The 20,166-nt window shown below is 39.1% G+C and overlaps 1 protein-coding gene across 1 annotated transcript; it reads left to right on the plus strand.

Moving 5' to 3' along the window:
• Positions 1-461: 461 nt before the first annotated feature.
• Positions 462-18,727, plus strand: LOC119722266 (receptor-type tyrosine-protein phosphatase kappa-like). Its single transcript, XM_038192308.1, has 35 exons — positions 462-528; positions 1,089-1,211; positions 1,450-1,524; positions 2,118-2,342; positions 3,968-4,273; positions 4,583-4,843; positions 5,130-5,264; positions 5,640-5,795; positions 6,120-6,260; positions 6,966-7,256; positions 7,583-7,806; positions 8,068-8,134; positions 8,744-8,850; positions 9,025-9,226; positions 9,639-9,744; positions 10,184-10,421; positions 10,612-10,666; positions 11,152-11,239; positions 11,502-11,587; positions 12,012-12,226; positions 12,513-12,600; positions 12,728-12,804; positions 13,016-13,052; positions 13,197-13,294; positions 13,598-13,717; positions 14,057-14,205; positions 14,339-14,474; positions 14,633-14,782; positions 15,117-15,216; positions 15,671-15,747; positions 15,927-16,061; positions 16,249-16,374; positions 17,099-17,247; positions 17,706-17,841; positions 18,398-18,727. The coding sequence occupies exons 1-35, from the start codon at positions 462-464 to the stop codon at positions 18,479-18,481; spliced, it is 4,830 nt and encodes a 1,609-aa protein (XP_038048236.1). The 3' UTR covers positions 18,482-18,727.
• Positions 18,728-20,166: the final 1,439 nt, after the last annotated feature.

The following is a 20,166-nucleotide window of genomic DNA, read 5'->3' on the forward strand; positions in this document are numbered from 1 at the left end:
CACCAAAACAATCCAATGAAAAATAGAGGAATTCTTCACGGTCATCAAACAAATCATGATGAGATTTCCCCTCAAAGTCGGACCACTTCCTCAATGCCATCTTTGTGAGATTACCTTGTCATGCAAGCACGTTTTGAAGAAAATAGTGGTTTTATTATCAGAAACAACAATGGAATAATGATCACATGACGGTTTCATACTGCAAACTTGTCAATGCTGGTAACTGTATAAGAAATGGTATTCCACAGTGTTGGGAGCAACGAAGTCACTGTACCGTGAAGTTCTCTATGACGTAGTGTATTGGCGAAGCCAGGTCAGCCAGGCTATTCCCCTCTAGCGATTATTCAAAAATACAAAACCGTAATGTATTCAATGCTCGGCACGAAGTGTATGGGTACAGGTTCTGAGTGTGGGTGCAGCAGATCAGATTTATTGGATATTTATTTCCGCATGCAATAATCATGGCGGCCTGTTCGCTACGATGGTGTCGTTTCTATGCGTTGGTACTTCTGATTGTTGTCAACACAGGTAATTAAAGTGTATAATTGTTTGATGATGGTTTAATTGTCGTTCCCGTTCATTCCACCACAATTCAGTGATGGAGTTATTTTTACTCTGCGAAGAACAAAAAATCAGGACGTGACATGTTTAGTTTGAATTATTGATTTCCAAACCACTTTATACAGGCATATACTATCATGCAGATTTTTGGCATGTTGATGCGAATTGACCTCATTCTCAGCTATTATTTTATCCAGTGATTTCATTTATGTATTTCAGGATGTTAGCAGGTTGTATTCTGTACGGATTTTTTTTAGAGGAAAATAATCTTTCTTTTTTGTTATAGACATGATCATCAAGTTTACAATGATTTAACCTTGCCAAGCACATTCATTCTGCAAACAAAAATCGAAACTCAAGAAGAGTAAATTGTACAGTGATAACACAACAAAGTACCAAAATGTGGGTGGATTTGATTTGGCTTGCTTAACATTTTTTAAAAGACTTGTTGCTTTCAGCAACTACAAACAAATGTTTCCATTTTTTTTGTCGTTGAAAAACTATTCCTTTTGTATTTTAAACTAAAGCACTGTCCTTGGATGTGCGAGGGAAACCTGCCGAACAGAGCTCAACTGCTCCGGATGAAAACGGCCTTAGATTTGAGGCAGGGAAGGCTGTGGATGGAAACATTACCATATTTTCAAAGACGGGTGAGATAATCGCTTCACATTGTAATAAAGCAATGTTGTGGTCGGGTCCATCACAGGTCCGTTCAAAAGTAACTTGCAAGTACAGTGAAAAATTAAAAGAGACAAAAAACGATAGCAATATTAATGGGTGTTCATGCGTTACAATTCAAATCTTGTGACTGGGAGACTGTGGTGGCTTTCCTGACAAATGACAGAAACATTGGGTAGGATGAATAACCTCTGTTTCATATCTGTACAGCGGAAATGCTCAATCCGTGGTGGCGATTGGACTTGGAGGCTGTCTACTGCTTGAAGACAATTACTATCATCAAGGGTAAGAATCTGCCCACCCAAAACACATAGAATATTATTCGCATTTTTGAAATATGATATCTGTTCTTGTTGAATTGCTGCTGGCAAGTTTGTTAGATGCCAGAACCTCTGCCCACCCGTAACCCACAGAATGTTTGTCGTATGTTTGTTCTTGTTGAATTACTATTGGTAAACCTGTCAGATGCCATAATGTCTGCCAGAACTTTAAACGCTAGAACAGATTTGAAGATAACCATGGCAAATCAATTATCCCCGTCTTTGGTAGGGTGATCACTTGTCGTGGTGTTCATTTCCACTAGATTTTCTAACTTAATGCACATCCGTCATCCAATATCATTTGACATTTAACTTTTATATACCGTATTTTATTAGAGGATTATACACAGAGCAAATACATTGCTTTATACGTTACTCAGGATACCAGCCCTTTCATAGATAAAATTATTACATGTATTTGAATATATATTAAATGGTGATTTTGTGAAGAGTTGGAAGCCCTAATCTGACAAAATTCATTATTTGAAATTATATAAAGCCCAGTTCCAAAACATTCAACTGCAGTGGTATCATAATGTGCGTGTTTTTAAAACGCAGGAGTCGGCATGGACGGTGCTGAAGTACGTGCTGGGTTGAGTCCAGATCGTTCACCCAACACATTGATAGGAACAGTCGGCGTACACCAAGTTACCATAATGACAGCTGTTCCTGTGGTCACTGCTCGGTATGTGAGCGTAGACTTTCCCGGCGACAATAAAATCATTAACTTGGCGGAAGTCACGGTTGAAGAATTCGTGGATGAAGAAGCTCTCACCTCAACTGGTGAGTAATGCTTTTAAGTATCATTCTATCACACTGGGGTGGTTTAGAAATGAATAATAAAACACAATACTCAGTTAAGTGTAAAGATCGAAGTTGGGTTTCGCTGTAATGTAAGGGGGAAGATTAATATGGGAAAATCGTTAAATTAAGATAATCCTTCGAAGACATTTGGTTTTTCCTGTATTTTTGTAGCAATTTCTGTGGATGGAAGATGGACTTCTCAGAGCGGCACATTCAATCCCAGGGTTTCTGCTCATGCGGTCGACAGAGCTTTCATCTACGATGATCCTGACAGGCACTGCAGCACCACAAGTAAGGCCTCATTAATTAAATACATATTGATAAACTACCAAACAATGCCATATACACTTCGAAATTACCTTTGAGCTGTGTATTTGATGATTGCATCTGAGGACTTTTTTCCAGAAAAGCTTATGTAGGCCTACTTTTAGTACGCAGACAATAAATTAAATTACCCTCATTATAGTAAGGCTAATTAATACAAACAGTTTCTCCTCCGGACTTTTTTAAATGAAAAGGAACTTGAGGCGGCCCATTTTGTTCCAAAGATGGTGGATTCTGCTGCAAAAAAAGGACTAAATAAAGTGCACAAAAGGAGACAAGTGGGTAAAAAAAGGAAGCGTTAATTTTGTAATTGTCTATTTTAAATGAAATTTAATTATCAAGTACACTACCTTGACTCAAATTCATAAGCCTTCTTTGTTAACAGATGGAGTGCCATCATGGTGGAAACTTGACCTGATGTCTGTTCAATGTGTCGGCAAGGTGACAGTCAAGGGCTATGGTGGTGCTAATTGTGAGTTGATTTTCCAACTACTTACGTTGACGGAATGTGACAAGATACAAACTGGGAAACAAAAATTGGGAAACAGAATTTCATATCATTCTGTCTAAAACCGTGATAATTTATTTACACAATTTCTTGCTGACAATGTTGCTCATTTTCTTCCATGCTTCGTAATTAGTGGGTGCGAGGGTTCGTTTGGAGGATGCTGTTGTCCGTGCAGGTATGAGCAGTGGGCCCACTGAGAACACAATGTGTGGGAGTAAAGTTACCGAATATCAAGCCGTAGCCAATAACTGGATGGAGTTTGACTGCAATCCACCTGATGGACTGACTGCTCGATACGTCAGCGTCGATGATCCAGAAGAACGGTTCCTTTTCCTGTGTGAAGTCTTAGTGTTTCCATGCAGGCCTAACGTTCCAGCAGGTGATTATGTTCTAACAAGCTGGGAGAAAGGTTGATTTAAAAAAAAAAATACTTCGCAAGAATGACATTTTGTGGAAGCAAATAAGCTATCACGATAAATGACAGTGGACTAGTCTTTCACAACAGATTTCTCTTATATTAATAAGTGAACCAACCGTCACTAATCCATTACCAAAAATGGTATATGACGCAATAAGTCTCTATATGTCTTTTGATCGCTATAAAGACGTCAACTACATGTTTCTGTGAATGCTACTGCTCATCCGTCCAGATGCGACAACTCCTAGTATGCCAATTGATTATACATTCAATGTTTTGGTCTAAACGATTTTTTTTATTGGGGTCCGAATAAGTTTCTAACAGCATATTGCAAAAAAAATGTTCCATTCTCAGTGGATTTTACTTTCGTCGCTAATCCTGCTCTCATCAACTCGACTGGTGGCAAGGATGTCGTCCTGACAGCATACAAAGGTCCCGATGACATACCTGCTGGTGTCTCATTTGGCCGTCAGTTGGCAACAGGTGGAATGGATGGACTTCCTCCCGGATCAACCGAAGAAGACAAGCCGTCTTTGGAATGTAAAGAGAGATCTCTACGGTTACCTGCGGCGGCTGGGATTAGCAGAGTTGGTGTCTTCTATTTTGAAGGAAGAAGAGGAAGCATCAACACCAGGATTCAGATCGTAATGCTACCGAATGGTGGTAAGATAACATTCCTGTTGATTCAGATCACAATCAGAGCAAACCAAGCTGAAGAACACCACATGACTTTATTCCCTCAAAACATCCACCAGTTTAAAATAAATAACCGGTCTAAATTCCACCATGTTGATGTGCAGAGGTTCTGAAAAAAAAGCTCATGAACAACATATTTTTAAATTATTGTGGTAGATCCGACAAGACCGAAAATGGACTGGTTGAAATACGAGGACAAAAATTACATACCTGTCCAAAACCCGATTTTAGAATATGCTGCATGTTATCTCTATTTGTTAAATTTGCACACAGATAGTGTTCAGATACGTCCAGTTCAGCGAACGCAGATAGCAAACGTCGGAGACTCAGTTCGACTGGAGATGCAAAATGTGAATGCCCAAAACACAAACTACATGTGGCGGCATAATGGAAGTGACGTCATCACATCTTGGAATGACCAGCTCAATGTGACTATTGATGATGTTGCTGTGAGTGATGGAGGAGTCTACAGCTGCTTCGTATCTGACCAGGAGGATCAACAACTGCATGGCATCATGAGACTGATCGTGCGAGGTATATTTGTAAACGAGTGCACTGCGAAGTATGCGTTTTGGAAAACGCGTATAAGTCTTGATATCTTATATATTGGATTGAAAAAAAAAGTTCGCTTCGAGCACGTGCTGTAAAAAGTTCTTGTTTGCAATGTCACTTTCTACGAACATGCAAAAAGCATGCAAGAATATAATATCAGAGCCATATGCATTTACCTTTAATGTGAAATGGGGATAACCACAGATGAATGAGGATTACTCTCCATTTTGAAATACGATCACAAACAAATGTCCATGTCTACACTTAGGTTGTTCTGATGGAAGGTGGGGGCTACCATCCTGTCTGAACCTTTGTCGACGGTGCTACAATGGAGGCGTATGTGATGACAACACAGGAAACTGTGTCTGTGCTCCGGGTTTTAGTGGAGAAAACTGCGAACAAGGTGCTGCTTAATAAAAAAAAAGTCAGCATGTTTTTTTTTTACGGCACAAATTTAAAAGATATAGCTTCTTACAACAACGTGGTGGCGATTCTGTTACTTGCGTGGAATGTCTTAATTGACCGAGCTAGGTGGTGGAAAGCCGTTAGTCTGGCGCATACAGAAGGAATAAGCTATGACATACCATTGCACGTGTGACGAATCAGTTTACAAAGCAACAAACTTAAAAAGAGAATCATTAATCATTAAATCTATCGACTTGGATATTTTTGGTGTTGTCAGGTTTACATTTTGTCACTTCGAACAAGTAACCTCGTTCATGCTGTATACAAATCTAATTGTTATGTGATGTTGTTTTATGTCACTTCATGCACACAGTTCATGGCCGTGATGTCTTTGGCCAAAACGCTCGGCATAGATGCTCCGATACCACCGATCCACACGACGATGCTTGCCGGGGTCGTTTGTTTTGTCTTCCTGATCCTTACGGATGCTCCTGTGCTGCTGGATACGTAGGACTAAATTGCATGCAAGGTGAACAAGAGTAGTTCTCTTTCCCCTATGGTGCCAAGAGTGAATTGACATTTTGTTGTGGATTGGGCCAGGTTCCTTTGGGAGGGACGGTACTATTGTGCTAATTTTTTTGAAGAAGAAAATCTGCATAAACATGTATGTTAATCAGGTTGCATACATGCATATTTCTGTCTCATGAATTTGGAGACTGCATTGCCTTAGAGACCCTTTTAAGTGAACATCACTACTTTATTTTGTTTATCAGAAGTACAACTTTGCATAATTCTACAGTACTTTTTACAGCCTTATCTGCAAGATATTCCTCCTCAAACTTCTCTTTGTCAGAGTGTCCGGAGGGGAAGTATGGAGCTGACTGTAAGCAGACATGTCACTGTGCATCAAGTGAAACCTGCAGTAAGGATACTGGAAATTGCAGCAATGGTACATGTGCCATACCATACTTCGGGATCAACTGTCAGTGTTCAAGTAAGATAACCATGGACTATAAGTGTGTCCACTTTGTCTGTCCTTAAACTGTCAATATGTTCATGTGCTGGTAAACTCAGACTGGTCGTCAGAGAATAATATTGTACTGCTATCCACCACGACACAGGAAGAATATATTTCGTCATGTTTTTTTTTTTAACTATGACACTGGTACGTTGTAGCAATAACACAAACTAAGTTGCAATTTAGGCTTATCATATCCATCTTTTTTTGGAAAACTTGTAGTTGCTACTTTGCAAGAAGCTTAAGACTTGAAGGAAATTATTTTACAATGTTTGCTTTGGATGTTATATTCACACATGGACGCATCTGTGGTTAGCATTTTATAACAGCAAATACTGTTACACTAACTAATTTGGTACTTTTGTTTTTTAATGTTTTCAAATGTAAATAAATCTCCATGATCGGAACACTTTCCAGCAGGCCTAAGTGAGCACGTTCTGTCATTCGGTGCCTGTTGCTGATTCTTTTTTTCGACACTGAAATAGTCCACTAGACGATTACAGTGCCGCAACACGACTCATCACAATCCCTTCAAATGCTTCTTACACGACTTCATGGCCACGCCCGCTCTTTATCTTTTTTTTACCACAATTGTATTTAACAATAGGACGTTTAAATTACGATTAACATCAATAAAGTAAAGACTTACTTTTCCTTTTTTTTACTCTGTTGACATTTTAGTGCAAGATCCTTTCCCAGGACAAGTTATAACAAGGTCAGTCATGCAACGCAACATTAGTTTCTCCTGGAGCAAAGTTGTTTGTCTAGGCAGTGATTTGCAGGGGTACCAGTACAAACTTTCCCAGGCAAATACCGGACCATTGATTAAGCCACCGACTAATACTACGGACACCTCGACGACCATTGATGGATTAACACCGTACGTAGATTATAACTTCCAAGTAGCTTTCTACACTACAATGTCGACTGGGTCATTCAGCAGCATTCTGACGGTGCGGACCACAGAAGCAGGTACGGCTTTTGCAAATACTTTTCATTACCGTTGATTCCTGAATATCCAAGACCCTCCATTGACTTATCCATTAAGCCCAACCGACCGAGCAACTGTGTAGTTACAGCGCCTCATCAATGCCACATTGCAGTTTTCCAGAAGTGTGCGTCAAATAAGTGCAGGCATGTCGGATATTGGGTAGATTCATGTCGGTCAAGAATCACGTCTGTGATTGGTCAAATCATCGTAGAGTGGAGTCTAGTTGATCAGTCTATTCCATCCAACATTACGTTGTAACGTTGTAAGTATATTAAATTTTAAAAGCACGTTTTCGTCAATTTTGCAGAGCCAACAGCCCCTTTGAATGTCAGCATTACGACCGCTGATAATCAATATCTCGCGGTTGTATGGACGGAGCCTGATCCTCCACAAGGGATCATCACAAACTACGATGTGGCCTATTGGGTCGTGGGAAATGAATCATCGAGAGTTGATGTGTACAATCGCAGCACAGCTATACTGTCTTACCAACTGTCCGATCTTGTTGTTAATGTAACCTACTCCATGCAGGTAATTAAAAACAAATATTTTCTACTGTTTAGTTTGGTAACTGCCGAGCCTGAACAACGGACATTCCGTCATTGCCACTGCAAATGTTATATCATTCATTACATATTTTTCAACGACCCACAGATATAAATCTTGCTGATATACGGCATGCAGTAAAAGGAGTAAGGTATTAAATAACGTTATTCACAAATGTATGGAAGGCGTGGTGAAGAAGATACTTGCGAGATCTAGATAATTATCTTTGTGAATGTTGTGTCTTAGGTGCGAGCCAAGACGTCAGTGGGCGTTGGCCCGTGGAGCGAAGTCATCAATGAGACTGCAGTAGGAGGTAAGAATAATAAATAATAAATAAAAATATTTAAAAAAAGGAAATGTATAATGCGCAGACAACTGCAGAAAATCCACATCAAAGAGCTATATGACAAAAATAAATACGCAAAATGTACTATTCAAGTTAGAAACAAATTTCAGTAGAAGTTTAATACAATAAAAATCCTACAAAGCCGTCAAAAAAATCTTTTAAAAAAATTACAACAATCAAAATTTACAAAAACATATAACAACAGGTCTTCGCCAGCCAGACATATCCAATGCAGTTCAACAGTAAAACATGTAAAACACCAGTTGGATGAATTCTCATACCTCATGCATCCAACGAATGAATTATCAGTAGCCAGCCTCAAACGTTCTTTCTAAACAAGAATTAATTGAAGAATACCCCAGTTACTTCTGTTTCCAGTCGCTAAAGTTAATTGCTTGTCAATTCTGAAATCGCAGGATTGTAAGGGGAAAAAATGTAAACTACGTTGAGTTTCATTTTGAGTTTGATTTCAAGCTGCAAACTCTGTAATCGACTGCAGACCGTTCATGTATTGATTTTTCCCGCCTAATGTTGGTTGACAGCAATCCAATAAGTCAGTACCCTTGTTTCTTTCAGTTCCTGGACATGTGCAGAACCTTCATTGGACAGAAAGATCTGAAACCTCACTGACCATCGCTTGGGAGCAGCCGCTAAACCCCATGGGACCCCGCACATATTATGTTGTATGTACAAGAGTCAAAGTATTTTGATTATAAGATTTAAATGTTGAGGATCTTGCTGAATAATCAAACGATGCAATTGATGCAAACCTAATCTGACACGTAATAGCAAACGTCTCATACTATACGAGAATATTGTGACATCAAATGATTCGCTTTGTTAATCGTCACCTTTAGGTGAAGATCAGAGCCGTGGAGAAACCATATCAACCTGGATTTACTGCAGGAGTTACGTACACCGAATACGAAGCTGACAGTTCACCATATACCGAAGCGAATCTTCAACCGGGCACCAAATATGAATTCAGAGTTTCGGCAAAGAATGGCATACTTGTAGGAATGCCTTCAGTCTTGGAAGTCTACACAAAACCACTGTCAGGTGATGTATTGTTTGACTGGAATTATATCGCTAGTTTAATGACAATAGTTTTACATTTCATTTCTGCCACTTTATAATCTCAAACTCATTGAATATATGAGTAACCGCATTAACCAAAACAAAGTCGCTATAAAAGCACGTCAAGCCTGGTAAGGAAGGCCCACCTACATGTATAGATCCATTTTAGAGTCATGATTTCATCAATACTAGGGTTTTGAAACAAGGCTTGATAGCATTTTGAATATTATCAGAAACACAATGTAATTCATTGAACGATGTTTAATTGATGTTTTAAACTAAAACTAAACCCAACCTAGGACATTATAATTATGATGAAAACATATTATGATGAAAATATTTTTTCTTCTGAAGACTTACTTTTCCCCTTTAATTCCCTTCAAATCAACGACAGATCCACCAGCACCAAGGAACCCGATGACGTACGACAACGAGGCGACAGAGACTACGGTGACAATCGGTCTCCGAGCCGTGCTCCCGGAAGATGACACGTTTGTCGAGTAAGATTGTTCGACACAGTGTGACGACGTAAAATTGTACACAGCTACTTTACGTTTTATCGAAAGCACAACTTCCAAAAAAGCGTACTATCTCTAAACAATACTTATTTAAATAAAAAAATATCGTTGAATAATTATGACACATCAGGATTGAGACAGAAAGTCCCGTATGAAATTAGCTCTACTAACTCCATTACACTTATGCCTTTTTGTACAATACTAATATCATTCGCGTTTTTTGACATAACAATGACTCAAAAATAAATGCCCATGGTATTGCCAACGTGAATTTCCAAATTAAACTGAAACAACAAGTGAGAAAATGTCTTCTGAGCATTAACGATTATTTTGTTGTTTGCTGCAAACTTTTACTGTGGCAGATACATCTTGGATCATGATTCTCAAAAATCTAAATCAAACGAATCATTTTTGTTAATAGATCATTCATCGTACATGTGAAGAAGGTCGAAACATCAAGGAGAAGGGCGGCTCTCATCGCTAACCATTTCGAGGACTCTGCAGGTGATTACATTGCAGCAGAAATGACTAAAGACAGCGTTCCTGACAAGTTTACAGTCGGTGATGGGAAGGTGTACGGAGGCTACTACAACGCACCGCTAAAGACGGGCGTTGCCTACAGCATCCGTGTCGGCTCAGTCAGCCAGGGAAACGAAATGGTAAGAAAAACGGTTTTTGCTACCTGACTTTTTTTCAAATGGCAACCATCTTCCCATGGTTGTGAGTGATTTGTAGACACGTTTCCATCTTCACAAGGTTGACAAATTTAATCGGTTTGTAATCTGTCATTTTATCAGTGTTCAATTTGTAGTAAATACGTATGTTTTGTATAATTTTCTTTGAATGTAGGAAGCCTCCGTGACTTTTTCGGATCCGATAATAATACAAACTGCAAGTTTGAAAGGTAAGTTTAAAGAAAAGGTAGATCTACTCTGTACAATATCTGTGGATGTATAGCTTCTTAAAAATGCAGTGTTAAAGAGCTGACAATGCTGATAATCACTCTGGCAATCAAATCGCGTCATGCAAACTTTCCGTTCACGTTTCATCCATGCACCGCCGTTACTAGTCTCCACGATGACGGTAGCATATCAAGAAGCCTATAATTATGGTATAGAATTTTTGAAATCCACTAAAATAAAAGACATCATAAGACACTGGTAGTACGTATACCAATCAAAATATGTGTCTAGTTACCTATAGGCTTATTTAGTGAGGAGGAGGATGCTGCATGGCAGATCTAAATAAAGCAATGTTAATGGATCATGTATACCAAATGTGCCAGGATTGGCTTCGGTCATGAGACTGCAAGATGAGATCAAACGACGGTCTTAATATAGTTTGTTCCTGGCATTTTGTAATACTGGAATTAAATGTCATTTGTTACAGCTGGGAACTCAGTGGGAATTGCATTTGGCGTCATCGTTCCTGTATTGCTGCTTATTGCTGTTGTTATAGCAGTCGTCGTCTTCAAAAGGTAATTACACATTTATATATTTACCATCAATAGTCCTGTGTAAATGAAATTGCTTTTTCAGTAATTTTAAACTAAAGAGAGAAAAATGCATCAAGAAGATGTTTTTGACACTTGCTCATACCCCCTAAATATTTACAAACAACTTTGACGATATTTACAGACGAAACAGCCGGGAAAAAACACCTACTTTATGACACCTACTCATACCAAAATAATATTTATAATCTTTTTATAATATTAATAATCTGTACAAAAATTACAGACGAAGCAAAGAGACAAGACACCAACCTGATACCAATGGAGTCACGGCGCAGTCTACAGTTGATCTGACAGATGACTGCATGCAAGGTAAAAAGGTGTTGATCTCGCAGCCAAAAAAAAATCAACTATTCATCCAGCGTTGGAAATCTAGTTGACGCTTTCAAAATAGTCATGCCAATAGGTACGTCAGCCATTAGGTTTAACGAAACATAAATGCCGTTTTTCCTCATCAAATTGTTAAAGCACACATTTTTTTTAAAGTCAGTACAAGCTCTGAAAGCCAAAAATAGAAAGGGTCTTTATCTTATATCTGATTTTATTTTAACATAAAATGCTTCCGAGTTTTAGTTTTCACAAGAACTCATCTACTAAAACATTTTGCCTAAAGTTTGGAAATGGAAAACAATCAAATGTATAAAGGGCCACTCGTGTATATTTAAAGAAACTATTTACCTATAAAATCGAAGTGGCAATGTCTAGGTAACATTGTAAGACATTATTTTATCGAAAGATGAGCCGACGGGAGCATCAAATGCCTACGCTGGCGTTCAAGAGGTAAATCCGAGTAGTCCCCCTACACCTGCAGCAGATACCACTGCACCTGCGACTCCATCAATCAAAAAGAAGTCTTTCAAGGCGCCACCACCAGTTCGTATTGACGTCCTAGCTGATTACATCAAGAAAAAGGAAGCAGCTGGAGACGGTGGATTCAAAGCTGACTACAAGGTTCTTAAATCTCTGCTTCTTCTTTTATTAACTGTTCCTCAGTTTTTCTTCTTGACTTGAAAACTCCACCAGGTTCAAGACTTTTAGAGAGCATCTAAAAATGTACTAATGAAAAGAAAAACCAGTATTTGTGCAAAACTGTTCAGAGTTCCATGAACTTGTACACAACGGCTATTATGGCTTCCTCTCGATGAAAACATAGTCAATTAATCTAGTTACAAGGATGACACATAAGTCCCTTGATAATTGCTTATAAATTTATTGTTTTCCTTTTTTTCCATTTAAGACTCTTCCCAATGACCAGCTTCACCCTTGGACTGTGGCGAGTAAACCAGAAAATAAGAAGAAGAACCGGTTTGCCAACGTCATCCCCTGTATGTATCATCCCCGAAATTAAATCTCATTTAATTTCTTAATCGATATTATTAGTAGACACAATGTTGGCGCAGGAAGAAAAAGTCGCATTTGTTTTGTTTAAATCTTCCTTTTTTTTCTACGCAGATGATCATTCTCGTGTTGTGTTGACGCCTGTAGAGAAAGACCCACATTCGGATTACATAAATGCCTGCTACGTGGATGTAAGTCGAACAAAAGTTGACAAAACAACGAACTACGTTTGCAAGCAAGCAATATCTCTGATAACTTGTTATTTTAACTACTCAGAAGCTACGTCATACAGTGAAATTGTTGTACTCATTGTGTGATAATCTGTTGTTTTTAGGAACGTTTGCATAGAGTATGTGAATCAATATTAAACTTTAACGTTTTTCATTACTTTTATTTTTGCAGGGTTACAGCGAAACTGACAAGTACATCGCAAGCCAGGGTAATTAAAAAAAAATGATGTTCGAAATTCTCAAAGCTCTTTTTTCGTTCTGAAACAATTGTGTAATACTATTAACCAGTTACTAGTAGGGTAAATTGAATCATACAAGATAATTATGAGTTTTTTATCTGATGTTATCAATAGGACCTAACAATGCGTCTCTCAATGACATGTGGCGGATGGTGTGGCAGATGAACGTGGATAAGATTGTCATGCTGACGAATCCGGTGGAAAATGGAAAGGTAGTGTAAACTTTAAGACTGTTTGCATTTCTTTTCTTTTTATTTAAGTGAATCTAACATGTTGCTATCATAATATTGGGTATAAGAATTCCCTACTTTGGGGTTGCTTTATCATCAATGTTTCCTTACGATATATTTCCTGTGTTGTTGCCCCATTTTTGTTTGCAAAGTGAATTAAAGACAAATAACTCTATAAGTTAACATAAAGACGGATAATGTAGACATACCAATCTGAAATGGAATTGCAAGCTCGTTTAAGCATACCCTGAAATAATTAAGGAAGAACTCTTATGTTTGATCTAGACGAAATGTCTGCAATACTGGCCGGATACTGGGGTTACTGCATACGCTAACATCACAGTAACCATCATTGACGAGCAGACTTTCCTTGACCACACCATTCGTCAATTCAACATAACCGAGGTAACTTCATTAAAATAGAGCACTATACGTCAAAGCTTTCTTGACAAATCTAGCAACAGATGCCTATATTTATCTTTATTTAACAGCCATATGCATGATTGAAGTTTGGATCAAGTTTAGTCAGTATGATTTGGGTATTCAAATCGGAATTATTAATTATGATGAAAATATTCTGTTTCTTCCCTACAGCGACTATAACCAGCAATTAACCAGCTGATGCATGTCACAAATGCATGTTTGTGTGTCCAGTTGTCTGCAACAATCCATCTTTTATGTCAACAAGACAGCTCTGTTGTTCACCTGAGTTTTAAATATTTGTTGTCATCACTTGTTTGGCAGGTCAATGAAGAGGAAACACGACATGTGAAGCAGTTCCACTACACCACCTGGCCAGACATGAAACCCCCTGAATATCCCGCACCATTGCTCAACTTCATGCGAGTGGTGAACGCTGAACACAACGAAGGACGAACCATTATACACTGCAGGTATGACTCCGAACAGTTGATAAAATAGAGACATTATTTTTATCCATAATAGAGAAATTATGGATCGCCTCACAACCGGGTGTGCTCGGAATAAGGCTCTTCACTGGTTCATTCCGTACTCTCTTTTTTTCAGTGCGGGCGTTGGTCGCACAGGGACGTATATCTGCCTTGAGTCCATGCTTGAACAGATAAAACAGGAGGGACAAGTCAATGTTCTTGCCTTCATCCATCGCATGAGACAAAATCGGATCAAGATGGTTCAGACTCCGGTAAGTCAAGATGCTTCGTGCAAAAGGAAGTCGTAAATAAAACAACCGAAGCATTTAACATGTTAACAAAAACAACAGACATCGTGCAACTATTTCAACAATGTAGCAGCTTGACGGACAATACACATGTTTGTACACACATCTGTTGGCATTTTCAGGAACAATACAAATTTCTCTTCGACGCCCTCCTTGCGGCCTCTCTGACTGGGGAGACTACCTACGATATGACAACCTTCCGCCGGCAGCTGACTTCTCTGAAAAAGAAGGAACCTGGATCCAAGGACAAGGGCATGGAGAAACAATTCCAGGTAATAATGAATAACAACCTAAAAAGACACTGGTGTGTCGTGTAGCGTATGGCGGGTAGCATTGGAACTAGCATCAATTCACTATACTATTTTGATCATCATTGTCATCGCCGCCCGCTGCATGCTGCTGTTGTCAATCGTGATCCTGCTTTTTTAGGTGTTCAAAGTTTACATGTATGTACTTTGCACATTATAAAACAAGGGAACCTGTTTTTCAGGAGAACAGCGATTCGTCGAGTATACTCAAGATGTCTGCGACATTTTTGCTAAACTCTTAGGTAATAATACTCTCGGATATGCAGAAGTTCACTTGACATTCGTGTACTTTTTCCAGCATTTGAGTGAACTTCGAGTCAGTCGTGCCAGTGGGAGCAGTAAAGCGGGAAAGCTTCCAGAAAATGTGGAGAAGAACCGCTACGAAGATTTCATTCCAAGTGAGTGATTTTACTTGATGGCCACATTGTAATTCCAGCCCCTCGATAACAGAAGAGACCTCAAACCTGACGTTGATTCTATCAAGTCACACCTAATATGCTACCAACCGTTCAAGAGGTACATCACGAAGATCCCAGCCGATGGCGCTCAATATAATATTTAAAAATCTATATACACCAGTATTGGTGCTCATGTACATCATTACCCTGCTCATTGGGCCAATGATACATTCCAAAGACATTCTCAGCTCCCTGGGGAGTATACAGCTCGATGCTGTCATTTCGGCGCAAAGTAGCCAAAATCAATCACAATAACCATCTCTGCCCTCACAGGTACCCATTTACTCCTGAGTGGAGAGAAACAATGAGTGACAAAGTGCCTTGCCGAAGGGCACACACACCACAACCCCAGACAGTTTGTAACTTTATTGTGATTCACTTATCTACTGTGCAGCTGACCGAGCGAGACCATTCTTGATGACCAATGCACATGAAGATGATACCAACTACATCAACGCACACTTCCTACCGGTATTGTCAAAGTTTTATTGTAACATTGTTTTGTTTTAATGAATATGCAACTATATTGCTAGTTTTTGTTGATGTTATTGAAGGGTCATCTACGAAAGGTGAACATTGGTTCATATTCTCTAGGCCTACCTGTGCTTCAAATATATTTTGTATATTTCAAGTGCCGGCTTGCTTTACAGGGCTATCGCAAGAAGGACAGGTACATCACGACCCAGATGCCGATGCCCAACACCACTGCCGACATTTGGCGTCTGGTGTACGACCAGAAAGCCACTTGTATCGTCATGCTCAACCATTTGGATGAAGAAGACGACGTAAGTCCAAATAGACCCAATTGGGTTACATTCTTAATCAATTTGGCCCGAACAAAAAGAACCGACAAGGGTTACCATACGATAATAGCGGTACTTTACTTCGAGGAGTCTTGCCCAAACACGACAATATTTTTGATCAAGCAAACAGAACAAAATCACATTACCTTGTTTTGTTTCCTCTGAACAGACAATGTGTCGTTACTGGCCAGACAAAGGAAGCATCGAATTTGGACCTCTTGTTGTCAAACTGTTGCGCTCTACAACTCACAAGGGTGTGATTGAGAACACGTTTTCTCTGCAAAACAAGACAAAGGTAAACATGACTATAAACAATACTTTAAACGCAGAAAAAAATACAAAACAAATTCGTTTGCAATTGCGGTTAAAGCACTTCTTGTATTCTTTTTTTCCAGAATACTTTCTTTTATTAATTTTCAATGGAGATTGTTGTCATGCCGAACCAAAACATTAATATTGGCACTAAATTCGACGCTGTGAAAAGTTACGTCGACTACTATAGCCGTAGTTCGGAGCAACTTCCAAGTGAAATCTAGATTACTCCGGCGACATCCATTTTTTAAGGTAGCACAAGGCTCGCACGAGTCGCGCTCATGTAGTTCTCACGCACGTCGTGCTACGTCGACCAATCGGTTACCAAAAGGCGCTGCTCATTCAGGTCGGTGGATTCCGCTATGGTCGAATCGGGCGACCAAAATAAGCTTTTACTGCGACTTTAACTGCGATGGTGTCACGCTCACGCGTTCTTAAAGACGGAGCGCGCGCATTTTGATATTCCTATTGGTCGAAGAAGCGAAGTGCGTGCGTACTGCCTGAGCGCGACTCACGCGAGCCCGGTGCCACCGTAGGATTGTCTATGGTGATGCATTAAATTGCCTGTTTGACCCCATAATATATTTAGGTTGACTAGTGTCGCTTTTTGGTTCGTTCATGCATCACAAGTATAAAACGGGTATTGGAGAGCAATCTACACCACATCCACCATTTGCCATACCTAAATCTTACATTTTTCCCCCAAGTCCGAGCCCGCGCGCAACGTCTGCCAGTTCCAAATCCAAGACTGGCCGTCGGATCAGGAGGTGCCCAGCTCTCGACAAGGAATGTTCACTCTCATGGAGCTGACTCAAAAATGGCACGAGGAAAGACCACCGATCGTGGTTCACTGCATGTAAGTTTTATTAATGCTGTTCCTTCTTCCTCTTCCTCGAAGAAACACACACCTTAAAGTTGGCTGTTGAGTGCCATTGGTCTAAGAATCCAGTTCACTCGCCTTGAAAACCATCTTCTCGCAGAGTTTTAAATACCACTCTACAACTAAACTGCCTGTTCTGCTAGAAAACTACATAATTATCTGCAAATTCCGACGGCGAGCACATTCTTCCCCACTATGGGCTGTAGTAATCGTAAGAAAGTTATACAATGGATCTAGGTATCGATACTGTCAAGTGTTGGTAGATGTTTAATAACGAGCAGCACTACATTTTCTAAGGTTTGTTTGCAGTTGTTACTTTGCTATGGCGGGACCATTTTTCTTGATGCCTCGCCATAATAGTGGTGTGGACGTGCAGTTTAGTCTTTAATACAGACTTTAATTTTTATTTGTTTCCCATTTTATTTGATATAAAGGGATGGATTGGGTCGCACAGCGGTGTACTGCACCTTGATGTCTATGACGGAACAGTTTCAAGAGGAAAAGGTTGCAGACGTGTTTCAAGCCGCTTTGCGCCTACGTCTTGTACATCCCAGCATGATGTATTCACTGGTGAGAGTTTTAATTATATTTTTTTCAAAACATACTGAGTGCTTCATGATTTCACACTGACCCTGTTTGTACCGTGTCCATTATTGTCTTCGTAGGGTGTCTTAAAAATGCAAACAAAATATTGTTCCCAATTACTCTTTACTTCTTAAAACATACGTTAGCCTGTTTTAGACATATTGGTTAAACACGAGAGGCTTTATATTTTGTTTTTATCAAAATTTATCTATATACTCGAAATATATAGCGCCCTCCTATTATGTATGTCATATTGCAGAAGGTAAATGTTTATCCTTGTCGGGTGTTTTGGTTTTTTTGTCATTTGGGATGCTATATCTATTTGTATTTTTCCGTTGTGGTCTTGCCTTGCGGTCTAAACCAATTATAATAAATTAGAATTCAAGCCGGGATGGCTAAAACAGGGATATCAAAGGCCCGTAATCAACGCAGAGCATTTTAAGATATTGTCCATGTGGGGTTTATTACGTACCCAACTTTTCAAAAGTAGGCCTTAATTACTGAGTTGTATTTTTACGAGTGTATCGTTTCCGTGTTACAGGATCACTATGCGATGTGCTACGATGTGTTCCAGGCCAACTTGGACTCGTCCACTGTTTACGAGAACCTCCATCTCAAACCATGACTTATTCGTCATATGACAACGGCACAAAACTCGCGACTCTTATCAAGGTAGATATAACGGTGATTGAAAAGGCTCCAGGTAGAGGATCGGTTTTTCTGATAATGGCGGAAATAAATGTACAAATTAATCTATTTTTCATGCTTTAAATGCAGACTGAGAATAATTAGGCCTACAGAATATAATACAGGAATATCTCGGATGAACTTTCCTGTGGCGTTTGTAGGCTACAAATTGGCATCTATCGAGTATATTTTTTTTATTGCAAAAACATTTTTGGGGGGGTCAAAATGTTTTCAAGGATGGGTTTATGCGAAATCGACATAACCGTTTGTTTTATTCCTGTCGGTTTTTGAAACCATCGGGTGTAGCATTAGAGTTGTTTTTTAAATATTAATTCGGTTGAAAAAGTACAAAATGAACTAGTTTGAAAGAGCTGCGAACCTTATTTGGAAGTCCATATTCTACTGCTAGAGTGCGTAGTGCGCTCAACTATATAAACCCTTGTGGAAAATAATTTTAAAGAATAATAGTATATTCAAACTATGAGTATTAAACAGACTTTATTTACATTTTGTGTACGTATAAATTTTCATTAAACAGTTTGATTTGTACAAAAATATATGTTTGTATATTAAGTTGGTTTACATTTTCTCATGGGTACTAATAATAGATGTACTTCTACAAATCTATATTTAGCTTTACACCGAAAATATATAAGTGTCGGTTGAATTTAATATTGTTTTTGACTGTATTGATCGAAGAGTATCTTCGAGTATGTAAACACCGGCAATCGTGATCGTGGACCTGGGACAAAAGAGTTAGGGTACAAACAATACGTCCTCAATTGACCGATAGTCCACGATTGAAATTCGTAAAAAAAAAAAAACAATGAGAGATGTTGCTAAAGAGTACAAACAATGGAATGAGGATAAGGGACAATAGGGGGTCCACGATAGCCGGTGTTTACATAGATGGGTGTGTGAGTTTGTTTCTGCATTCGGTAGGGGATGTTTAACAATAGGGTCCCCAATTCCCGAAGGTACGATCATGTATAAAAAAATTAAAAAAAACATATTGGAGGTCTTCCTAAAATGTTCAAGTACAAACACAAGAGGGACAATAGAGGGTCCCCGATTGCAGGCAAATACACACTTGCGTGTGTGTGTGTTTAAACACTCTTCTTGGTTGTCTGATATATTAACGGTCAAGTGACCGAATATTTCATCACCCACATATATTCAGGGATGTAATCGAGTCAGTCACAGGTCCCTACAATTCTATCACAACACTTGTCTAGTCATAATTCGACTCACAAGCTACTCAAATGAGCTTTGACAAAGGCATTCCTTCGCGATTGTTCATCCACTATAACTTGTAACTGGACTTGTGATTTACTCGTGGCTGGACTTGTGATTTACTTGTGACTGGACTTGTGATGGACTCGACAGCTACATCCTTGGATATATTTTGCTTCGTTGGTTTATTTTAAGTATACCGTGGCAGCTATGAGAGGGATTAGCTTTTGAGGGACAGGATATCAGCCCTGGGTTCTTTTGGAAACAGTTTATAAACTACCCAACATACATGTAGTTTAGGCCCACTAACCCACGTCTTACTTTGTCCGAATATGGGTGTAAATTTAATATAACACTGGATGTATAGCTTTTTTGTATAACAAATCGTTG

This window comes from Patiria miniata, unplaced genomic scaffold (assembly GCF_015706575.1).
Source record: "Patiria miniata isolate m_02_andy unplaced genomic scaffold, ASM1570657v1 HiC_scaffold_15, whole genome shotgun sequence".
Classification (NCBI taxonomy): Eukaryota; Metazoa; Echinodermata; class Asteroidea; order Valvatida; family Asterinidae; genus Patiria; species Patiria miniata.

Coding starts and splice junctions, on each gene's coding strand:
- LOC119722266 (XM_038192308.1), top strand. CDS start 462: ATGGCGGCCTGTTCGCTACGATGGTGTCGTTTCTATGCGTTGGTACTT. Junction 8,851..9,024: donor GACCCCGCACATATTATGTT/GTATGTACAAGA, acceptor CGTCACCTTTAG/GTGAAGATCAGAGCCGTGGA. Junction 11,588..12,011: donor GACAGATGACTGCATGCAAG/GTAAAAAGGTGT, acceptor TTTTATCGAAAG/ATGAGCCGACGGGAGCATCA.